The sequence below is a fragment of the Astyanax mexicanus genome, chromosome 12, assembly GCF_023375975.1.
Source record: "Astyanax mexicanus isolate ESR-SI-001 chromosome 12, AstMex3_surface, whole genome shotgun sequence".
Lineage (NCBI taxonomy): Eukaryota > Metazoa > Chordata > Actinopteri > Characiformes > Acestrorhamphidae > Astyanax > Astyanax mexicanus.
This window is the reverse complement of record NC_064419.1, coordinates 18,357,860-18,379,960: the sequence shown is the minus strand read 5'-3', so window position 1 is coordinate 18,379,960 and position 22,101 is coordinate 18,357,860. Positions and strand designations below refer to the sequence as shown.

At 36.3% G+C, this 22,101-nt stretch overlaps 1 protein-coding gene across 4 annotated transcripts in view; it reads right to left on the bottom strand.

Moving 5' to 3' along the window:
- Window positions 1-9,509: 9,509 nt before the first annotated feature.
- acot7 (acyl-CoA thioesterase 7) overlaps window positions 9,510-22,101 on the bottom strand; it is a 184,381-nt gene continuing 171,789 nt past the window's right edge. For all 4 annotated transcript variants that reach the window (XM_007247940.4, XM_007247939.3, XM_007247941.3 and 1 more), the window contains one exon: window positions 9,510-9,959. In XM_007247940.4, coding sequence (XP_007248002.3) covers window positions 9,861-9,959 — 99 coding nt within the window. In that variant the 3' untranslated portion in view covers window positions 9,510-9,860. The remainder of the gene's footprint in view (window positions 9,960-22,101) is intronic.

The following is a 22,101-nucleotide window of genomic DNA, read 5'->3' as shown; positions in this document are numbered from 1 at the left end:
AGCGTGAAGAATACGTATGGTTCAGTTCCTACATACAAGTGAGAGATTTTTCTTCCTCATTAAAAATTGATAAGGCTGGAAATGAGAAAAAGGTTCAGCACCTGATATTCTGTAAAATATCACACAGAAAAGCACATACAGTATGTCACGGACCCTGTGAACATTGCTCTGCTCCAGTATGGAGTCAGGTGACCTGTGAATGAGATTTTAGAGAGGAAAGGAATGGCAGAAGGCAGCCGCCCCCGTACCCTTGCCTGAGGCAGAGAGCGTGAAGTCCTCCACTCTTCTCCACGGAGCTCTGGGGAACTCTCGGGAACAGCCACACACACACACACACACACACACACACACACACACACACACACACACACAGCCACACCCCACCCTGCAGAGACACTGAGGATATCCTCTCACCTAGATCCACTTTCATGTTGACATTTTCATAGCAGAGCAACCATTTTACATTTTACACCATTTCACCTTCATTTTTACTGTAAAGCACAACTGTACATGCATGAACCTCAGAATTTTCCACCACAAAAGACTTTGTCTTAAAGCTATACTAAGAAATAAATCGCTAATGGTGTTAATAATAAGTAACAGCCAGTGCAAATGCTACAATGCTAACCATGGTAGCCATTAGCTTCCATTTATTATTATTGTGTTGATGTTTAAGTAGAACTTCAAGTAGACTTACACATATGGAAAAAAAATTTGGTACCCCTTGGTAAATGAAAGAAAAACCCACAATGGTCACTGAAATAACTTAAATCTAACAAAAAAATATGAAAAAAAAACATGCCAGACGGCATGTTTCAGCTCCTTCCAATGATGCTCAATAAGATTTAGGTCAGGGCTCATAGAATAAAGGCCACTTATGAACAGTCCAATGTTTTCTTCTTAGCAATTCTCAGGTGTTTTTAGCTTTGTGTTTTGGGTCATTGTCCTGTTGCAAGACCCATCACCACCGATACCAAGCTTTCTGACACTGGGCAGCACATTTCTCTCTAGAATCTCTTGATAGTCTTCAGATTTCGTTGTACTCTAAACAGATTTAAGACACCCTGTGCCAGATGCAGCAAAGCAGCCCCAGAACATAACAGAGCCTCCACCATGTTTCACAGTAGAGACAGTGTTTTTATTTATTGAAATGCTTCATTTTTTTCTGTCTTCTGTAAACACATGGAGCAGATGTGCCTTGGCAAAAAGTTAGATTTTTGTCTCATCTTTTCATAAGACATTCTCCCAGAAGCTTTGTGGCTTGTCAACATGTAGTTTGGTAAAATGATAGTCTGGCTTTTTTATGTTTTGTTTTCAACATTGGTGTCCTCCTTGATCATCTCCCATCAAAGGAGAATAGCCCACCTCCACTATCCCGCAGTTTTCTAAGATCCAGTATTTTGTGCAGTATTTTGTGTATTTTTTTGCACAAACAGCCTATAGAATGAGTGAGACAGTGCATGTCTTTAGATAAATGCCTGCAGATAAATCTCTTTTTCCCCATTATCTAGTCTCAACATAGCTCCACACTTTATTGGTAGAATCTGGAGAGCCCTGAAAATTAAAATGAAGCATTAAGAACTTTAAAACTGCACAAAAAGTGTATTAAAAGCCATTGTTTACATCCTAAGTCCCAAGTCAACCGTAATTAATGTAATTTGTTGTTGGTAATCAGATATTTTCAGCAACGGCTGGAATTCATGCTTTTCCATAGAACAAATTTTGCAATCTGCTCAACTGTTTGTTTGACTTAAATTTAAGTGGCAGTGTCCGGAGATTTACCTACAGTATGGGATGTAAACAGTGCCTTTTAATAGACTTCTCATGCGGTTTTAAAGTTCTAAATGCCTCGCTTTCAGTGTGGACATACAAGGACTTAGAAATTACCCAGGACTGCAGTGGTCTATGATATTGTACTTTTAATATATAATTTGCAATGTTGGAAAGTTTGATTGGAATTAGTCCTTTAAGAATTTATTAAACAGCTAAATGTGAAGCATAAAGTATAAAGAGCTTATAGAGACTCTTAGACAGCAACTGATGTACAACAACAGAACGCTGGTCTATGACTACTAAACGTTTCATGCCCTGAAATAATAAGTGAAGTGTCATTTTTGTCTCGCAACATTAGCACAGATAAATTGGGCGCTTTTGCAGAAACAGCAATTATATTGTCTAAATTCTCTCCAATTAGTTTCATGCTGAGCTTATCAAACCAGTCTATGAGAATCCTCAGCCTCAGCTTATTTTAGGGGATGTACATTGATTGTATTTTTCTTACCAATACACATCAGTCAGTCAATAAAAAAAGACTATAGATTCTGCATTATTATCAGGCCAAGGTGATGCGAACTCGTGTCAAACTCATATTTCAAACTAATAGCCACATTTCTTTGACAACAGAAGCACAAATATGACTTTTGTTTTTGTGGGAAAACCTGGCCGCTCCAGCACAGCTCCGATGATGTCATCCGTGACTTTGCCGGCTAGTTTATTTTCATCCAATCACATGATCTGTTTTCCCAGCTCAACTGAATTACTCTCTCACCCCAACTCCCTCTTGACCAATCCTATGAGAGTACTATGAAGTTCACTGCAGGACATAAATAGCCCGATTCCTTCCCTTTGATTGAGCTGGAGATGTTCTATTTAAAGACAAAGGAAGATGCATGTGCTCATCAGGGAGGACATGCAACTAACAAACGCTTCATAATGTGGGTTTTCATCAATGCTATTTTTACGATATTATTATGCATCGCTGTCATCACCCTCAGGCAAAGTATGCATGTCATCTGCTGCAGAAGGACCAGGAATCTGTTATATGTATATATTGAATATGAGTGCTTGCTGTGGTAACAGTATTAATGAAGCATAAATTAAATCATCCTTCTTCCACTGTGATAGGTAATTGGTATCTGGTTCTAATTCATCTTTTATGCCATTTAAAAATGCCTAGAAGCTTAAATTGTATTTATCTTGGCATATTTGAATAATACGAGACATAATGGGATCTTTATTTATTTTTTTATTTAAGAGAAAATCCAGCATAACAAAAACATGCCTGTAAAAAGCTCCTGAAACAGTAAAATAGAACACCAACAGGAGAATATGGTGGTGTTGATGCTGGAGAGCAGCTCATGACCTCCACACATGGACATGTGGACATGTGTACTTACTATTGAGGCATCATAGAAGACTACAAATACTCAAATGCATTGATTTACATATTTAATGGTATGAAACAGTGGTTTAAAAAAGTTTGGACACACCTGATCATTTTCATGATTTTCCTTTATAAATCGTTGGTTGTTCAGATCAGCAAATTTAGCTAAATATATCATATAGCAGACAAACACAGTGATATTTGAGAATTGAAATGAAATAACTTCCAATGAGAGTCTGGCTTCTGGTTGAAGGTATTTTGGATCATTCTTCTTTATAAAACATCTCCAGTTCAGTCAGGTTTGATGGTTTCTGAGCATGAACAGCCTGCTTTAAAATCACACCACAGATTTTCAATAATATTCAGGTCTGGGGACTGAGATGATCATTCCAGAACGTTGTACTTGTTCCTCTGCATGAAAGCTTTAGTAGATTTTGAGCAGTGTTTAGTGTTTAGGGTCGTTGTCTTGTTGAAGTATCCAGCCCCGGCGCTTTAACTTCAACTTTCTCACTGATTCTTGAACATTGTTCTCAAGAATCTGCTGATATTGACTGAAATCCATGAGACCCTCAACTTTAACAAGATTCCCAGTACCTGCACTGATCACACAGCCCCACAGCATGATGAACCACCTCCAGATTTTACTTTGTCTTGGAAAGCTTTGTTCTTTTGCTTCCATGCATACTACATACCGCATTCCAAACAACTCAATTTTAGTTTCACCTTATTCTTAAATGAAGCTGGCTTGTCCAAATGTGCTTAAGCTTTAGCATACCTCAAGTGACTCTGTTTGTGGCGTGTGCTCAGAAAAGGCTTCTTCTGCATTACTCTTCCATACAGCCTCTCCTTGTGCAAAGTGCACTAAATAGATAGTTAGACGATGCACAGTCTTTGGAGCTGGTCTGTGGGTTGACTATAACTGTTCTCACTATCCTTTTCCTCTGCTTATCTGAGATTTTTCTTGTTCTGCCACTTTGGGTCTTAACTAGAACTGTGTCTGTGGTTCTTCCATTTCCTCAATATGTTCCTCACAGTGGAAACTGACAGCTGAAATTTCTGAGATAGTTTTTTGTATCTTCCTCTAAACCATGATGTTGAACAATCTTTGTTTTCAGGTCATTTGAGAGTTTTGTTTTGAGGCTCCAGTGTTGCCACTCTTCAGAGAAGAAGCAAAGAGGAGAAAAACTTGCAATTGGCTCCTTAACCCTTTCTCATAATTTCCAGGATTCACCTGTGTATGTAGGTCAAGGGTCAGTGAGCTTACTAAACAAGATTTGTGTTCCAATAATTATTGCTAAAGTTATTCAAATCAATAAAACGACAAGGGTGCCCACTCTGTTCATCTGCTATATGATATATTTAACAAAAAATTACTGATCCGAACAACCAATAATTTATAAAGGAAAATCATGAAAATGCCCAAACTTTTTCATAACACATAATTACAATAAACACAAGCTAAAGTATAGTTGTTTCTATAGAGATTAGAATGAGTTGTCTTTTAATGTCCTCTGAGAATAAATAAAAAATGACTAATAACAAACAAATCCTGGTTATAGACCCAAGGGTACGTAAATATTTAGTGAGTGATCTGAGAATAAACCACAAGAATTGTGCTGTTTACTGTACAAACAGAGATTTTCAAACTGCGAGAACATCCACACACGTCTGTTTATCAGGCTAATCCCATACTATGGGAATGAATGAAGCGTGTTTTCACAAGGCAGCACTGCACTACACACTGAGATGTGGAATTGTTGGATGTTTACCACGAGGAAATATTCAGCCATACTGATAACCCTTATAAACCTCCCCCATTCATTTCTACATACCCTCATCGTCAAAAGAATGAAACTTGGTGGGTAGTCATGTGAAGGGCTGGCTGAGAATAACATCTTTTTAATCATGTTTAAGGATGGTTTATAAAATAAAAATGTCAATATGAAATATAAAATATTACACACAGGCTCCCAATACAATGGAAATAAAAAATATATTTAATATTTTAATTAACTGGATTTATTTACAAGTAGAGCTCATAAAATAATATTATAGTCTTTTTTTCTGTGCATTACAGACATAAATCAGTATTCTTACATCCATCACTTCAGTGATAAGCCCTGTTTTTATCTTTGCTAGAGATGTTCAACGAATCCCGTGTGGAGGCATCATCAAACATCACAAGTGTCATAGTGTCTGGTGCAATGTGTACATTCCAGATCACTATTGGTCTTAACCCTTTCAGACCCTGCATCCATTACAACGGACATCATGTATTTCTTTATTTTTAAATGTTTCGTTGCACAGAACACTATTTGAGAGCTGTCCATCCGAATAGACCATGAACCAGCCAATGAACAAGTTTAGCACTAATACTAAGTAACAGCTAATTTTAACTAGTTTAACTGGATTTAGAACACTTTTTAATCATGTTTAAGGATGGTTTATAAAATAAAAAGGTCAATATGAAATATAAAATATTACACACAGACTCCCAATGCAATGGAAATAAAAAAGCTATTAATTATTTTAATTAACTAGATTTATTTACATGTACATTTTATAGTAGAATATTAGAGTCTTATTTTCTGTGCATTACAGACAGAAAACAGCATTCTTAATTTTTTTTTGTTTCATCTTAACAATTTAAGTTTAAAATACAGATATTTATGTTTACTTATGCCAGAATTTGAGTTTAACTTAAGTTCATGTGAGAACAGATTCCAACAAAGTTTTGTAAGTACTAAATTTGTTTAAAATGAGTTTTCAAACATAAGAAAAACTCATCCATGCAGACAATGGTAACTTGCTCTTATAACCATTAACACCAAGGTTCACCAGTCAATTCTTGCACAAAATTTAGTAAAGAGGAGCAGGAGACACATGCGCTGTGAAAATAAATGGTTGCAAATGGGAAAGGTGTGAGCCATAACTCAAAAATTAACTAGTTTACTAAACTAATATAAAACCCTTGAAAAGTTGAAAGGCTGATAACTCATCAACTCTTGTTGAAATCACAAAAATTTAATTTGATAAAAAAATATCCTCACTTATTGTATGTACAGAAAATGTCCAGTACTAAGAGTTGTAGCGGAACTGAGAAACCTCCTAACTTTTTTTTTTTTTTTTTCTTCTTTTTTTTTTTGAATTGGTATCAGGGCTTGGCCCCAATCCATTTCTACATAATTCTCTGAAATGTCCCTTGCCCTGACTGACAATAGCTTGAGCTATTGAGCTACTACCAGGGATTCACAGTCCGTAATTTTCCCTGCTTCAGTCGCTGGGGGTTGGGGTTGAAAAACTGCTCTTCATCAATCATCGGCCGTGGCAGAAGGATGAGTCAGCAGAGCTGCATGTTAAGTTACGCTCTCTCTGACTGGCAGCGCAGAGGGAGCAGTGCTGATGGACTGCCGGATAGACCCCGGTGATAATGCTCTGAAAAAGAGGCGGCAGCAGACAGGGGGTCCGTTATGTTTCATTACATCTGTACTTTGGATTAATACCCTTCTCACCCTGCGCTCGGTTTTAGTGCTGACCGCCGCTGTTCCAGCCAGACAGATCGAGAAAAATCTTACTGACTTTCTGAACTTTTGAACTTTCACATATTCAATATAATTAGCATGCTATTTTAGATAAAGTCTAAAAATAGTACAATAGAGTTATTTGGAGTGATTCTACCCTAAAAAAAAACCTTACAATGTTAAGTTCAAAAGGAAGTATATATGCAAATGAGACATGACTGAGTGTGAAAAACCTTCAAAATGTTATAATAAAAAAAAAAAAAAGATCACATCGATAACATAATAATAATAAGTTCCTCTGTGCTTTTTTCCTTTGACACTCAGTTCTTGGGGAAGAAACAAAGCAAATTACCTTTTACTACATTAAATTACAGTTGTAGTGCAAAGTGCACATGCACTCATCATAGACTTGAATGTTTCACAGCAGTATGTGGCTTTTAATAGTTTCTGAAGGTGCTTTCTGTCCGTCATTCATCTTGCTTGATAAAATGAAATGTTATCAGCTGCATGTAACTAAGTTTGGTTAGCCTCCCACAAAACAACCTGAGCCATGTAAAACATTGACTGTCTGCAAGCTAGCTGGCTGTCTGGGTTTTTTGCTACCTAAACGTGGCACAGTAGGTGCTGTCAGATTATTTAGGATCACTAAACGTCCTAAACTCGACGAAATCGGATTTTAGAGAAGTTGATTGTGATCATGTCTTGTAATACTGTGAAGGCTACATTTCAAGCTCACCTTTAGGGCAGTCGCTCTACTCCCACGGCATCTTCAAAATCCTCTTGGGTCTCTGCTAGTCGGCTGAAGCGCCGCCCGGTCGTGTGCTGCGCTTTTTTATAATTTTTTTTTCTAGTGAAGCGTGCTCTCGAGGTGTCTGAATCTGAATGATTGACTCTATAAACTTTGTTTTACGAAACTTCAATCAAAATTACGAATTATAAAAAAAATCTTGTTGAAAAATGAAATCATATTTGCCTATTTTATTTTTTCCCCTCCCTCGGAAGGGCAATATCAGCCAAGGACGGCAAAAGGGCAGTTGCCCAAGCACATTGGGCCATAGCGTCTGCACGTCACTGTCTGAAGGAACATTTTATGGTCACACGAGACAAAGCAGTTAAAAGTTTGGAGCAGGAAACAGGAGGCATGTTAAGCATGGTGGTGGTAGCATTATGCTTTGGAGCTGGTTTGTTGTCAGTAAGCTGGTTTGTTGTCAAAATAAAGTTGCTGAACGAGATTATGGCTTGGTCTTGTTACTCCACCCTTGGGTGATGTTAAAATATATAAAGTTGTGCACCAACTGTACATTTAAAAACTCCTTTCTTTAGTAACCTTTATTTTTAAGGACCCATTTCCAAGCCAAGGATTAAGGCCCAATTCCATTTCTTCTTTGTACCCCTACCCCTTGTTTTTGAGTGTATCCCTTCTCATTGGAAAAGAGTTAGAATGGGAAAGGTTGAGATCCTCCCCCTAAGAACTGGGACAATCCTTCAAGCACCAGATATAGATACAGCTATACAGCTCAGGGACAATATTAAGAGATCACTGCAGTTTCTCAATCAGTTTCTCTGATTTTGATATTTATACGTATATGGTAAAATTAACATTGTTGTTTTATTCTATAAACTACAGACAACATTTCTACCAAATTTTTAAATAAAAATATTGTTATTTAGAGCATTTATTTGCAAAAAACACGAAATGGCTGAAATAAGAAAAAAGATGCAGAGCATTCAGACCTCAAATAATGCAAAGAAAACAAGTCCATATTCATAAAGTTTTTTTTAAGAGTTCAGAAATCAATATTTTGTGGAAAACCTGGTTTTAAATCACAGTTTTCATGCATCTTTGCATGTTCTCCTCCACCAGTCTTACACACTGCTTTTGGATAACTTTATGCCACTCCTGGTGCAAAAATACAAGCAGTTCAGGTTATATTCCAGAGGCTTTCAATTTGGTAAAAAAAAAAAAATTAAGACCTTTAACAATAGAGAGATAAAGTTTAGCAACCTAGCTGCTGATTAACTGGATAACTTTAGCGCATTGTATGTCTTCAGAATGGGGGCAGGTGGAGCAGAAATTATTATTTTTTGTCCACTACCCAATTCCTCTGTGATAGGGAGATACAATTAGCTTTTATTAGCTCTTATTTTAATGTGTTTTTCCATTCCACCTTAAATGCTGCAGCTGCCGAACCATTTAAATGTGGAACAAGAAAAGTTAGCTAGTTAGACAACTATCTACTGAGACAAACTGCTATTTGTTAATTAATGCTTATTATGAAGAAAATGACCATAAAACATTGGAACTACACATTAAACTATGGTAAGATAAGGGTTAATGTAATTTTTAACAAAGAAAATACTTACATTTGTGTGTGTCTTTGGTTTTGTGCCATCTTGCCAGTGATTCCATACCCTCTGTTTTGATTGTGCCTCTGAAAAATCTCTGTTTAAAGGATCATGTAGCCTCATAACACCCCTCTCATAACCAAGGGGAGAAATGGGATTGGACCAGGGATTAAGTCTAGTCCTGGGCTGCACAGCATTTTAATGGAGATTTTTCATTAAAAGGAGAATCTAGTCTACAACTAGGCTTAATCACTTTATAGTAAAACTGCTAAATAATCTTTTAAAATTCTATGGCTATGAAATCTACACTTTCTTATGGAATTACATTAAAAAAGAAAGTGTGCATTTCGGTTTTCATGATATTTCAAGTTAATTTGTTGGCATTTGCTTTACGATTGATATTTAATTAACCTGTGATCAATACACATTACTTCAACAAGCACCTTTCTATATAAATAAATCATGTTCTGCTACACAGGTGAAGTTCACGTAAGTTTTTATTAGTGCATCATGTTCATCTCCAATTTCTTCCCGCACAGAATGATCAAGGCGTTTCATAAATAAATCTCTTTAGAGTTAAAATAGCTTTACATTATATAATATTCTCTTTCATCAAACCTCCACATACACAAAGCTTTGGTATGCAGCAGTCAAACATCAGGAGTCAAAAGAACCATTCAAGTCAAGTAAAATTACATACACATTCCCCTTCCATTCAATCAACTACAAGAACCATAAAAGAGTAGCAGTTTTAACACAACAAAGAACAAGATTGGACGTTTCTGGAATATTCAGCTACAATACCACGAAAGATTTGATTGTGGGACATGTCATTGTTTGAGCTCCTTATCCGCCAGCCTCTTCGCCTTGTTCTGAAGATACCTCGCCTTCCCTTCCTCAAACCGCTTCTGCTCTTCTTCACCTTCCAGCTACAGAGAGAGAGAGAGAGAGAGAGAGAGAGAGAGAGAGAGAGAAATGAGAGAAATGAGTCATTTTAGTGCACAGAACAGACAGACAGATGCGAGACCTTTCACTGGCTGCTGTTTGATGAAGTTTCCAGGAACACTTCGTGTGAAGGTCAGTTTATAAGGTATTTATAAATCAGTTTAATAGATAAAGGGCTTTACTTATGAAGTGAATGGAGCAGTAGAGTACACACAGAAGAAGAGTACACCAAGAGAGTACACTTTCACGAACTGGTCACTATATTAGAAACACTGACCATGCACAAATATATGCTATTTAAACCACTTTATTACAAACATCTACTATGCACTGGCCACTTTATTAGAAACACCTACCATGCACTGGCCACTTTATTAGAAACACCTACCATGCACTGGCCACTTTATTAGAAACACCTACCTACAGTACTATCATCTACTGGCCATTTTATTAAAAAAACACCTACCATGCACTGGCCACTTTATTAGAAACACTTACTCGCCACTTTATTAGAAACACCTACCTACACTACTTTCATCCACTGGCAACTTTATTAAAAACCACTACTGGCCACTTTATTCGAAAACCCTTCCTATGCACTGGCCACTTTATTAGAAACACATACCTACAGTACTTTCATTAACTGGCCACTTTATTAGAAACACCTCCTATGCACTGGCCACTTTATTAGAAACACCTACCTACACTACTTTCATCTACTGGCCACTTTATTAGAAACACCTACCTACAGTATTATCATCTACTGGCCACTTAATTAGAAACATCAACTGGACACATTTTAATAGAAACACCTCCTATGCACTGGCCACTTTATTAGAAACACCTACCTACACTACTTTCATCTACTGGCCACTTTATTATAAACACCTACCAAGCACTGGCCACTTTATCAGAAACACCCTAGTCACTTTATTTGAAACCTCTTTAAGTTTGCTCGATTTATTTTCTTTTCTCTAATTGCTTGGAAAGATGATCTGTGTATCTGAGCATATGGCTGTAGCTGCAGCAGATGGAGAAAAGGTTTGAAAACTTTTTTTTTTCTGTGTTTTGATGATGAATATCTCTGAAATCTGCAGCCTGTAGAGAAGCTCTGCCACACAATCTCACACAGAAGCTCAGAGAGGTGTACAATGAGTGTCATTAATTATTACTGACTCCAGCCTCTGGAGTAAAATCTGATAGTGAGCTTGGTCTACTTTTCCACCTGTGTGAAGAACACCTGTCAGCTTGAGTTGAATGTGTGTGTGTGTGTGTGTGTGAGAGAGAGAGAGAAAGAGAGAGTGAAAGTGAGAGCATCAGCTGCATCCTCATTTTGTGTAGTCAACACAGTGCTAATTAAACCACTAGGAATTTGACTGGAAGAAACATGTCAAACACGTCACTTTCACGGTGCTGCCAGAGTGCAGCTGAGAGGCTGAGGTGTAGATTTCTTATCTAGTGTTGGGGTGAAGAAAAAACCCCAAAGGCATTAGAGAAATATTCCAGCTTGAAAAACCGATATTGCTTTTTAAGGCTCCTTAAAGGTAAAATACTGGACTGTCTTTTTTCCGTTGGCATATTTTCACGCACCTTCATGCAAACTTGGGTTGCCAACATTAACGTATTAACGCATTCAGTTAATCCGGAAACTTGCAGTAATTATTTTTTTTATACAAATTAATCACATCACAAAATTGACAGAGCCTTTTATTTGGAAATATAACACAGCAACGCTTATTGTGGAGCTCAGAAGGTAGATCACCTTTCTTTCTTTCTTTCTTTCTTTCTTTCTTTCTTTCTTTCTTTCTTTCTTTCTTTCTTTCTTTCTTTCTTTCTTTCTTTCTTTCTTTCTTTCTTTCTTTCTTTCTTTCTTTCTTTCTTTCTTTCTTTCTTTCTTTCTTTCTTTCTTTCTTTCTTTCTTTCTTTCTGACCATACATACACACAGGAATTCAGTAAAAATAAAATCAAATAAATAAAACAATCTAGTCTGCCAGGTTTAAACCACATTACACCATTATCACTGTCCCCTTTCCAAAAATACATTTCAATCATTAAAGTACAAGCATTAAAAAAAATAAAATCATGATTCTACCCATGATTTAGTCACAAAATATTGTTGTGATTATTATTAAAATTAGATTATTACAATTATTTAAAGGACTGGCATCAATAATGCAAATCTACGTGCTTCTATCACTGATTTGTTTAATCGTGTTTAAATACCCATTATCAAAAGCTTGTTTCTAAGGAAAAAAAGTGTGAATAATCATAAAATTCATTACTTTTTTTTAAATCAATTGACACAAAAAAAAAAAAATTGCGATTAGGCTTAGTCTTGGACTACACAGCCTTTTAAATGAGGATGTTCCATTAAAAGGAAAACTATTATTGAGCCTAAGGAAATGAAACTGACCCATAGTGTAAGTAGTCTTGTCCAGAGACTCCTATTGGTGTAGAACAGTAGTATTTAATTAGAATTCAGTATGGTCCAGATAGAGAAAATTTCGATAGGCCAAGGTTCGGACCGATTGTTAACTTGTGTTGTAATAAGTGCTATATCCGGTAAGGTTGTTTGAACGTAATGATGAAAAAAATATATAATAATAATAATAATAATAATAATAATAAATGCCTATCTGGCCAGATTTTGTATACATTCCTCCGGTCTCTCTGTCGCGCTCAGCGTGTCTTTAGTTTCCACCCGTTCTCGGGCTCCCTATCTCCTTATAAAGGCCTTTTTACACAGCCGCGCCCCAATTCAACAGCGGAACCACGACCCTGACAACACGGGTTGGATCCCGCGCGAGGAGCGGTGTGTTTATTTATTTATTTTTTCCTTACCGCGTCTGCACAGATCTGATTGACTGAAGAGAGCGTTTGGTGATCTTACCCCACACGTGATTGGTCTGTGAGATTACTGCGCCGCAAAGCACGAATACAATTAAATCCTTCTCAGTATACATTATCTCATAACAATAACAAACAATTACTTAAGTACATTTATTTATTTTTTTTATATTTTTATATATATTTTTAAGTTATATTACAGTGTTTCCTCTAAGGTTAGCATTTTTCACTCCACCCGTGTATTAAGCAAAGGCCTGAAAGGTATTCACATTTATTACTCGGGTAGAAGTATAGATACTAGGGTTTTAAATAATTCTGTAGTTAATGTTAAAGTATCAACTTTAGTCAAGTAAAAGAGTAAAAGAACTGGTTTCAAAACTACATAAAGTATAAAAGTCATGTAAGGGAGTTCAGACAATACACAGGAGCCTATAGGGCTTAAACAGACCACAACATGCTTTATATTTCCGATACTTCAAAGAAGATTAGATGGCAGTTTTGCACATCTTGGCTGGATTTTCTCAGTCAGTTTTATGAGGTAGAGTCTCATATGACTTTATAGTCTGAATGACTTAGTTAGCAATTGTTACAAAGTTCCTTCATTTTCAAAGGCTCAAACGTAATTGGAACATAAATAAATACAAATATACTAAACACAAAGATCACTTTTTAATTATGAATAAACTTTTCTATAAAGCGAAAAAAAAATGACAGGAAATTTGACACAGACTTTCCACAGACTTAAATAAAATGTTATTTGTTTTTCTCATGTCTTTCAAAGAACACAGGAAGAGTATAATAAACTGAACACAAAGAATAAAGTATAGAGATTCTCCGGTAATCACATCCACAATCCACCAACCCACCAAAAAAAAACAGACTACTTTATGCACAGCAAGACACTCCAGCAGCATCCTGTTGTTCCACTAAAGCTCCCAATTACACAACTGCAGTTCTCCGACTGAGCACATTTCATACTGAAATGAATGATTTGACTCAGGAGGAAAGCACTTTTTCTAAATTATGTGTCTATAAGTCTATATGTATATATGCAAAACAACTCTATTTAGTCTGGCTTAAATAGCTGTAGAACTGCATTCAAGATCATACATGCATGCAAATATAACACAGGCATGCTTTTATATGAATTAATAAGTCACATGTGTGGGCGCGCAAACACACACAGATACATTTATTATGCATGCTTGCATTCATTTATTCATTCATGTTAAATAAATCATACATGTGAACACACACACACACATGCACATCCATGTATACAGTCTGCTTATATACACACACACAGTGTGTTGGCTGTATTTCAGAGATCTTCTCACCATGCCTACATCTGATCTTTTATATACACACTTCCAGTCAGGGATAGGTCTAGCAATGCAACTGTTCAGGTGCCGATGTTCAGTTTATCAATCCATTAATGGCATATTATCTGTATCTTCTCTTGAGAAGGCAGCATTCAGAAATCAATTTTGGTGGAATAACCCTGGTTTTTATCAATTTTATCCCAGTTTTCATGTATCTTGGCATGTTCTACTCCACCAGTCTTACACACTGCTTTTGGATAACTTTATGCCACTCCTGGTGCCAAAATTCAAGCGGCACAGCTTGGTTTGATGGCTTATGATCATCCATGTTCCTCTTGATTATTTTCCAGTGGTTTATAATTAGGTATAATCAAAGAAATGTATAATTTTTACGTGATCTTATTTGTTTCCTCCAGAGCTGCATTTAAATAATAATAATAATAATAATAATAATAATAATACAATAATAATACAAATTACTTTTCTTGCTGGACTTTTTGTACATTATTTTGCATTTTTATTTTCCATATTTTTCGCACTATAAGGTGCACTTAAAATCCTTTAATTTTCCTAAAAATCGACAGTAAGCCTTATAATCTGGTGCTTCTTATGTATGAATTTTACCAGTCAGGTTATAAGGAGCAGTAAAGCCACTCCGCTGAAGTGCAGCGTTATACAGGAGTTTCAGTGAAGTTACTTGCGCTAAAATATTGCACGGTTAGTAGCGCTAATCTAAGCTCACTGTAAATAAACATGATTTACACACCCAAAAAAACACGTATCAGGAGAGAAATCTGTTTTGTTTACTTATGCGCCACCCAGCTTTCCTATTAGAGGGGAATGTAATGTAATGGAAACATGGTGACACCCTTATTCCTTACTATTGTCGCTTAAGATGCACCTTACAATCCAGTGCGCATTATATATTAAAAATAGACCAGAAAATAGGCATTCATTGATATTGCCACTTATAATCGGGTGCACCTTATAGTCCATAAAATACGCTATTTTCATCTATTCTTTGCACGTACTGTAATGATGCTGCTGGAATTTACTTTCCCTGACAGAACTCCCCCAAAATGATCAATAAAGATCTGTCTATCTCTTGCAAGAACACAGTCAAGCATTGTCCCGTTGGAATTGCAGTTGAGTGCAGAAACTTATCACATAAAAAAAATTCGGCAGTCAAAGTTCCCAAGTTGAGAACCAAAGATGATTAGTCATCATACAACATTGATAAAACACTGATAAAATGGTTGTGGGTTCAAAATCCAGATGTGCTAGGCTACCACTGATGCTTCCCTTGAAGACATACGACAAGATAATATGACATCACATACGAATTGCAATAATAACATGCAATACCTTTCCTGCTGGACTTTTTGTATATTATTTTGCATTTACCGTATTTTTCGCACTAAAAGGCGCAATTAAAATCTTTCATTTTCCCAAAAATCCTGTAAGTCTTATGCATTAGTTCTATCAGCCGTGCTGTAAGGAGCAGTAAAGCAACTCTGCTAAATGTACAGCATTATACAGGAGTTTCAATGAAGTTTCTCCAGCATCAAGGCTGGAGCAAAATAAGCATCATCCACTAACCACAGTGCTAGCTTTTTTTCGCTATTCAGAGGTGATTATATCAGAGTGTAGTCTGTGTGTTTAAAAACAAGCTACGTGAGATGAACCATGAGCAGAACATTCAGGGTAGCTCTGTGTAGCGCTGTCAGGCAGCATTTACTAGCGCTAAATGCTACTAACCATGACTACCGCTGCTGCTAACCGGAGCAAGCGCTGCTGCTTACTGCGCCAAAATAGTGGAAATCTAACTTAGTGTATTTAAACAGACAAGATAAAATGACATCACAAGTCACACATCTCCAGACCTATTGTAAGTATGAGTGAAGTTGTATGGGATGAATTATTGCAGGGCACCATTAGGAACCTCTACAGCTCCATGCCTAACTGTCCAATATGTTGCATTTCACATGCATTACACACTATACATACTATCGGATACTTCCCCACATATCAGTCTAAAATTCTAATCTTTCATTGTTCCTGGATTGCATTGCAATCTGACCCTTCTTTCTGGCTGCAACTATTTTTGCAACCATTTCTTGACTATGGGTATACAGTATATTATTTTCAGTTTTAAAATAACGAAGAATGATATGGTACAGAAGTCATGTAACCATAGAACCATCTGTGTTACTGGAGCAACTTACATTCCTTCCTATCCCACTTCAGAAGCACATCTAATTCATAAATCCTCACAGTTTTACCAGCTGAAAGATGCGGCTGCATCAGTAGATGTTGGTTACCCAGCTGCCCTCTGCACCGTGGCTATTTTCATCATTGGCTATAGGTCACCAAGCAGTCATGCACAGCAGTGGCAGATGGTAGGAAACCTTCGGGAAAGAACTGTGCAATGACAACTGAAGCAGCCTCGCTGCTGAGGACATCAGCTAAGAATCTGTATCATATTAATCATAGTAATACGGACTTTTAAATGTGAATGGAACGTTGTGAGCTTATACAGTTTATTCCTTTAATTTAGTACATTCAGATGTATTTATATACTATATTTATATTTACATTCCAGATATGGTTTAGGCTGCTTGAATGTACCTCTACTAAAGGTTTGGGTTTTATAGAGTGATTGCTAATATTACAATAGGGGACTGGAGTAACTCTTTAGATATCTATAATAGTTAAATGTGTGATACAGTTTTTTGTTAACATAAAAGAGTATTATTATGAAAATAAAGACCCTAGTGAAAAAAGTAGATTAAAGTATACTAAACATTATCATGCTATAGTGCACTAAAGTGTTCTTGTAGCCACATTACTAATCAGTATACTTTTAACTTTTTTTTGTACTTATTATACTTTAATTGTATAAGAAGAGTACAAAAGTCCTACTTAAAGTGTGCTAAATTGTGCTTTAGTACTTAAGTAACATTTAATCATACTACTTCATGTATGTAACCCCTTATTTTAAATATGCTTACAGTAAAATTATAATACATTCAATGAGTATTACAACTGTATCACTATTTATTATACAACAGGTATATTATAAATGTACTAGGAATTGATGTTAAATATATTTACATTAGAGTACAAATATGCTTCCTGTTCCTGTCTTTTGTAAGAAGCACACTTCTAGTATACCTTGTTGGGTGTAAAAATATATTGTAATATACTGTACTACAATGTTTAGTGTGTTAATAAGTAGTAGTAATTTAATTTACTTTCTAAAACGTTACATGATACATTGAACTTTAAGTGAACTACTGTAACAGTTGTTTTTTTTAACACACTTTGCTAAAAAATGTACAAAAATATATTTGGACATAGGTATTTTAGAAGTATATTAAATTGCATTAAACTAAAAGTGTACTTAACAGTTGTCTATTTATTTAAAATACACTATACTGTACTTAAAAAATATGATTAAAGTTTACTTTCAAACGTTTGATGAAAGCATAATTTTAATGTACTTTTAATATATTTTAAGTAAGTACATAAATCTGTATATTTACAGCAAACTAAAAAAAAACAACACTTGAAAATTGTTGCCCACTGTGATCAACAGTATGCTACATTTTCATTCTAGGAAAACTGACCCCACGTAACTTGGTGGGTAGTCACTTCAGACTGACATGGAGGGACTTAGAACAACAGTGCATCATCATCTGTCACGAGTCCTGCTTTTGTCTTGGTGGACCAACAAACCTGTGTGTGGAGGCACCATAGTCAGCACCAAGATTAAGATCAAGAGTTCCAGTAACAGGACCGAGTATTGGCCCCTGGTTTATTGACTTACAAATGTGAATATAAGTTAATGAAAACCACTTTTTTCCAATTCTGTTTGGTTCATCATTTATCCATTTGTTTAATAAATTGCACAGTAATAAATTTGATTAATTGCAGGTTGTGCATGCATACATAGTGATTTTTTGTTGTAAATATCAATCATTTCTTTAAAATAAACGCCTTCTTGAGAGAAAAACAAAGGAATTTGTGGACTTGCTTTTAAACATCCTTTTTGATTGTCACATGAGTTTTTGACTGAAAAAAAAAAGAAATAAAATCATCTGTGCAGCTTTAAAACTTTCTAAACATTTAATTAAAGCTGCCTGAGTTTGACCAGTACATGTTTTGAATAGTTAAATGCATATGTTATTAGAATCAGAATTAAAGATTTTAAAAAGTCTGTATAATTTGGACGCAAATGCCACTCCCATTCCTGTTTTACACTTCCATAAGGGCATTAAAAATAATAATAATAATAAATAAATAAATAAATAAACATTTCGGATCGGGTCCTAAATGGACGTTCATGGACATTTCACATTAGTCAGTGGTGCTTTAGTCACTGCTTGGTTTGCTTATATAATCAGGATTGCACTTACAAATTGTCGCTGTTCAATGAAAAACACTTATCTCCAAAACAGCAACTTTACAGGAGAGAGAAACAACCTTGTAAACTTTCAATGGAAGTCAATGTAAAAATAACTTATTTCAGGTCATTTTAAAGAGTTCCTATTGGTCCGTTCATCAATAATTTTTGACACAGTGTGAGGGGCAGTTTGTCTGTTCAAATTATGTAGTAAACTAAAAATCGACAAAAACGGAGATTTTTGTTTTTCATTGGACAGCAAGAAAAAGTACTTACACAGAAATTATTTTACAGGCTAGGTTTCTTTCTGTTAATAAGCTCATGCAGGTTAATAAATGGTGTGATGTAAGTTATGCAAATTCATAGTGAGCTTCAGCTGAACACAGTTTTCTGGGTGAAGGGTAAAACAAGGGCAGCAGAGTCAGTGATGGATTAGTGGGCAACACTGCTGGAGGTTAAACGGGTAAAAATAAATTACGGTGAATCCGTGACACCATCCGGGAGCTGGAGTGCTGCTATTTCCTGTGGAGGGCTCCCATATCTGAGAAACTTATTTATACATTCCTCTCAGGCTGGATATGAAATCCAGCCGCTTTTATGCGTGAGAATCAGCCAGCTGCAGTTTTTTATTTTATTTATTTATTTATTTTGGAAGCTCCCCTCCCCCCATTTTTTTTTTCTTTTCTTCTTGCGAGCAGCAGCATCATCTGACCTTGAAGGAACTCCTTCCGGGGTCACTGGCTGCCCTGCCGTGATGAGTTCAGAGAGGAATGTGTGAGTCTATGTATGTGTGTGTGTGTGTGTGTGTGTGTGTGTGTGTGTGTCGAGGGGTAGGACGACCATGCTCCATGCTTGTCTTGAACAAATTGAATTAAGTTGAAGGGGCACACAGTGCTTTAGTCAGAGGGAACAGCTGGCACGGGGCCAAAATGACCGGCTTTTATAAAGGCCACGAGAGCGTGAGACACAATCAGATGGGAGCTCTGATGGAGGGGGGGGGGGGGGGGGGGGGGGGAGATAATAGCTGTTAAGAGCTGCTATTAAATGAAAATGAAAATGAAATTGCCCATCTGATACAGTAAGGAGATAAAGGTAGTGAGCAATCAAAGCTAAGTAGCGTAGTAGCTTTTTTTTTTCCCTCCTGTAAAGAACAGACTGTACTAGAAGCTGGCATTGCTCACCATTAAAAAAAGGTTAATAACTCTCGACCCTACAGGTCTCACAGTTCATAATGGAATTTAACTACTATCTAAAATAATGATTTACGCAATAACACACGAGAGGAAGAGCTATAACGTGTAATATTGGCACTGCTGTGATGTGATATTACAGGTTATAGCATGAACCTCGAGTGTATTATTGCGATTATACCACAGTTCCATTATCGCTGTTTATTAAAAGATTTTGAGTAGGGCTGCAACAATTAGTCGATATAATCGACAATGTCCATTATTTAAATTTGTCGACTACAAATTTCATTGGCGACTAATTGTTCATTTGTAACAGTACCGTTACACAAAGTGCTGAGGACAGAAGTGCAATGGGAGATAAAGGGTAAATGTCTCACTCACACAGTTTACACTCAACTTACAACATATTCTGTGTCTCCAAAAGTGCACAAACACAACAGATTACATATTTACTCACTAAATATCAGTGATTTTCACATTTAAACAAAATCTAAACATTTACATGGTTCATGTTCAGCTGTTTCTATTGTTTTTAGAGATGGAGGACATGGCAGAAATAATCGTTGACTAATCGACTAACCGACAAAATAATCATCGGATTAGTCGACTGCCAAAATAATCATTAGTTGCAGCCCTAATTTTGAGTTAAACAGGATGAGAAAATGCGATCGGTTTGGTTATAAAAATGCTTTACTCACCTAAATAAACATTTTTTTAGGAGAGAAATCTGCATAGATTAAAGTCCAGTGCTCGTTTAACTGAAAGAAAATATGTTTCAAACGTTTTAAGAATTAAAGTTTTGGTCACTTCGGCGCCCCCCAGCAGCAAAACCTGCGAAATTACAAGAGTCCATCTTATATTCATCTTAAAATATCCTGAAGTAACTGGAAAATATATACACTTAAGCTTTTATTTAATAATAACCACTCTTAACCTGATATTAGCGGCTGATAATGTATTTATTGGAAATATGGCGTTTCTTCACTGTGCTTGTGGCATCCAACGGCTCCTAGTGGTGTATAATGACATTACATTTGGTTTGTATCATTGCTAGGTTACCTGTTTGTGGCGGAGTAATACATGGAGAGGTTCGGTTACAGTGCATTACAAGCTAATAATGTCACTCATAAAACACCTTACAGCCAATCATATTACAGGGTCGGACGTAACTGTGGTATAAACATACATAATGAAGCTGTGACGCTGCTACACCATGGCACAGTACTTTTTTTATTCTTTTTTATAAACTTACAGTTCTATTAAATATTTATTCTCTTTACAGCTATAAGACCCTATAAGATCTTACATCCTGTGCAAGGTGCATCGCAATGCTCATTGCTATCCTACACCCCACAAAAAAAAAGTCTATTTTCACACCTTGGGCCTGCAACGTTTAAATAGCAACGGTGCTTGTGAATATATCTACACTGATTGGCTCTCTTGGCAATGGAAAACACAACCATCAGACACCCCCCCTTGTTATGCACACATGGATACACAGCAGTGCACAAACCCATAGTGAGTGCCAGTTGGCAGCTATGCAAACTTTCACATTAATAATAAACAGCTCAGTTTCCTCTGGACACAACCACATAGCTGCCAAAGTCAGAGCACACCTGGCTGTTAAAGGGAAGCCAAACACTGATTGGTTTATTGCATGATACATCCAAAACACCCCCATGTTTAATTACGAGAATGTGTTTTTTTTTTCTTTTGTGTGTTTTGAGCCACGCAAGGCATACTTTTCCCGTCATTACGATAGCAAAGACAAAATATTTCTAATATAGGGCTAATAATTTTTATACATTAGACCTTAGTAAAGCCTTGGCTACACTACACATCTTTAAAAGTATAGCAGATACTAAACAATCTCACACTTTTTCCCCACCACACAGTTTTCCTGATATTTACGGAAAAATGTCCATCGCACACTATCCGACTGAGTATCATACACTACAACACTATGACTCCAAATTGCTGCTAAACCAAATCGAACACATCCCCAAAACAAAGAGGAAAACATGGAAGCACAACAGCCTGCTGCTACCATCCTTTGCACCACCATGTGTGCTGACACAAACCAATAAAAACGAGAAAAATAGATTTGAGACAGGCTGTAGAAGAGAAAACAAGTTCAGTATGGTCTGTACAGACTTCAGAAGTCAAGTCAAGTCAAGTCAAGAGGCTTTAATTGTCATTACATCTGAGTACAGGTACACAGTGTGATTACGAAATTACGTTCCTCCGGAACCATGGTGCAACATAGAACCACAAGCAATAGACAACATAAAGTGCAGGAGTGACGACAGTGCAACATAAAATTATAAAATTATAACAATAAATACAATAAATACAAAAGAC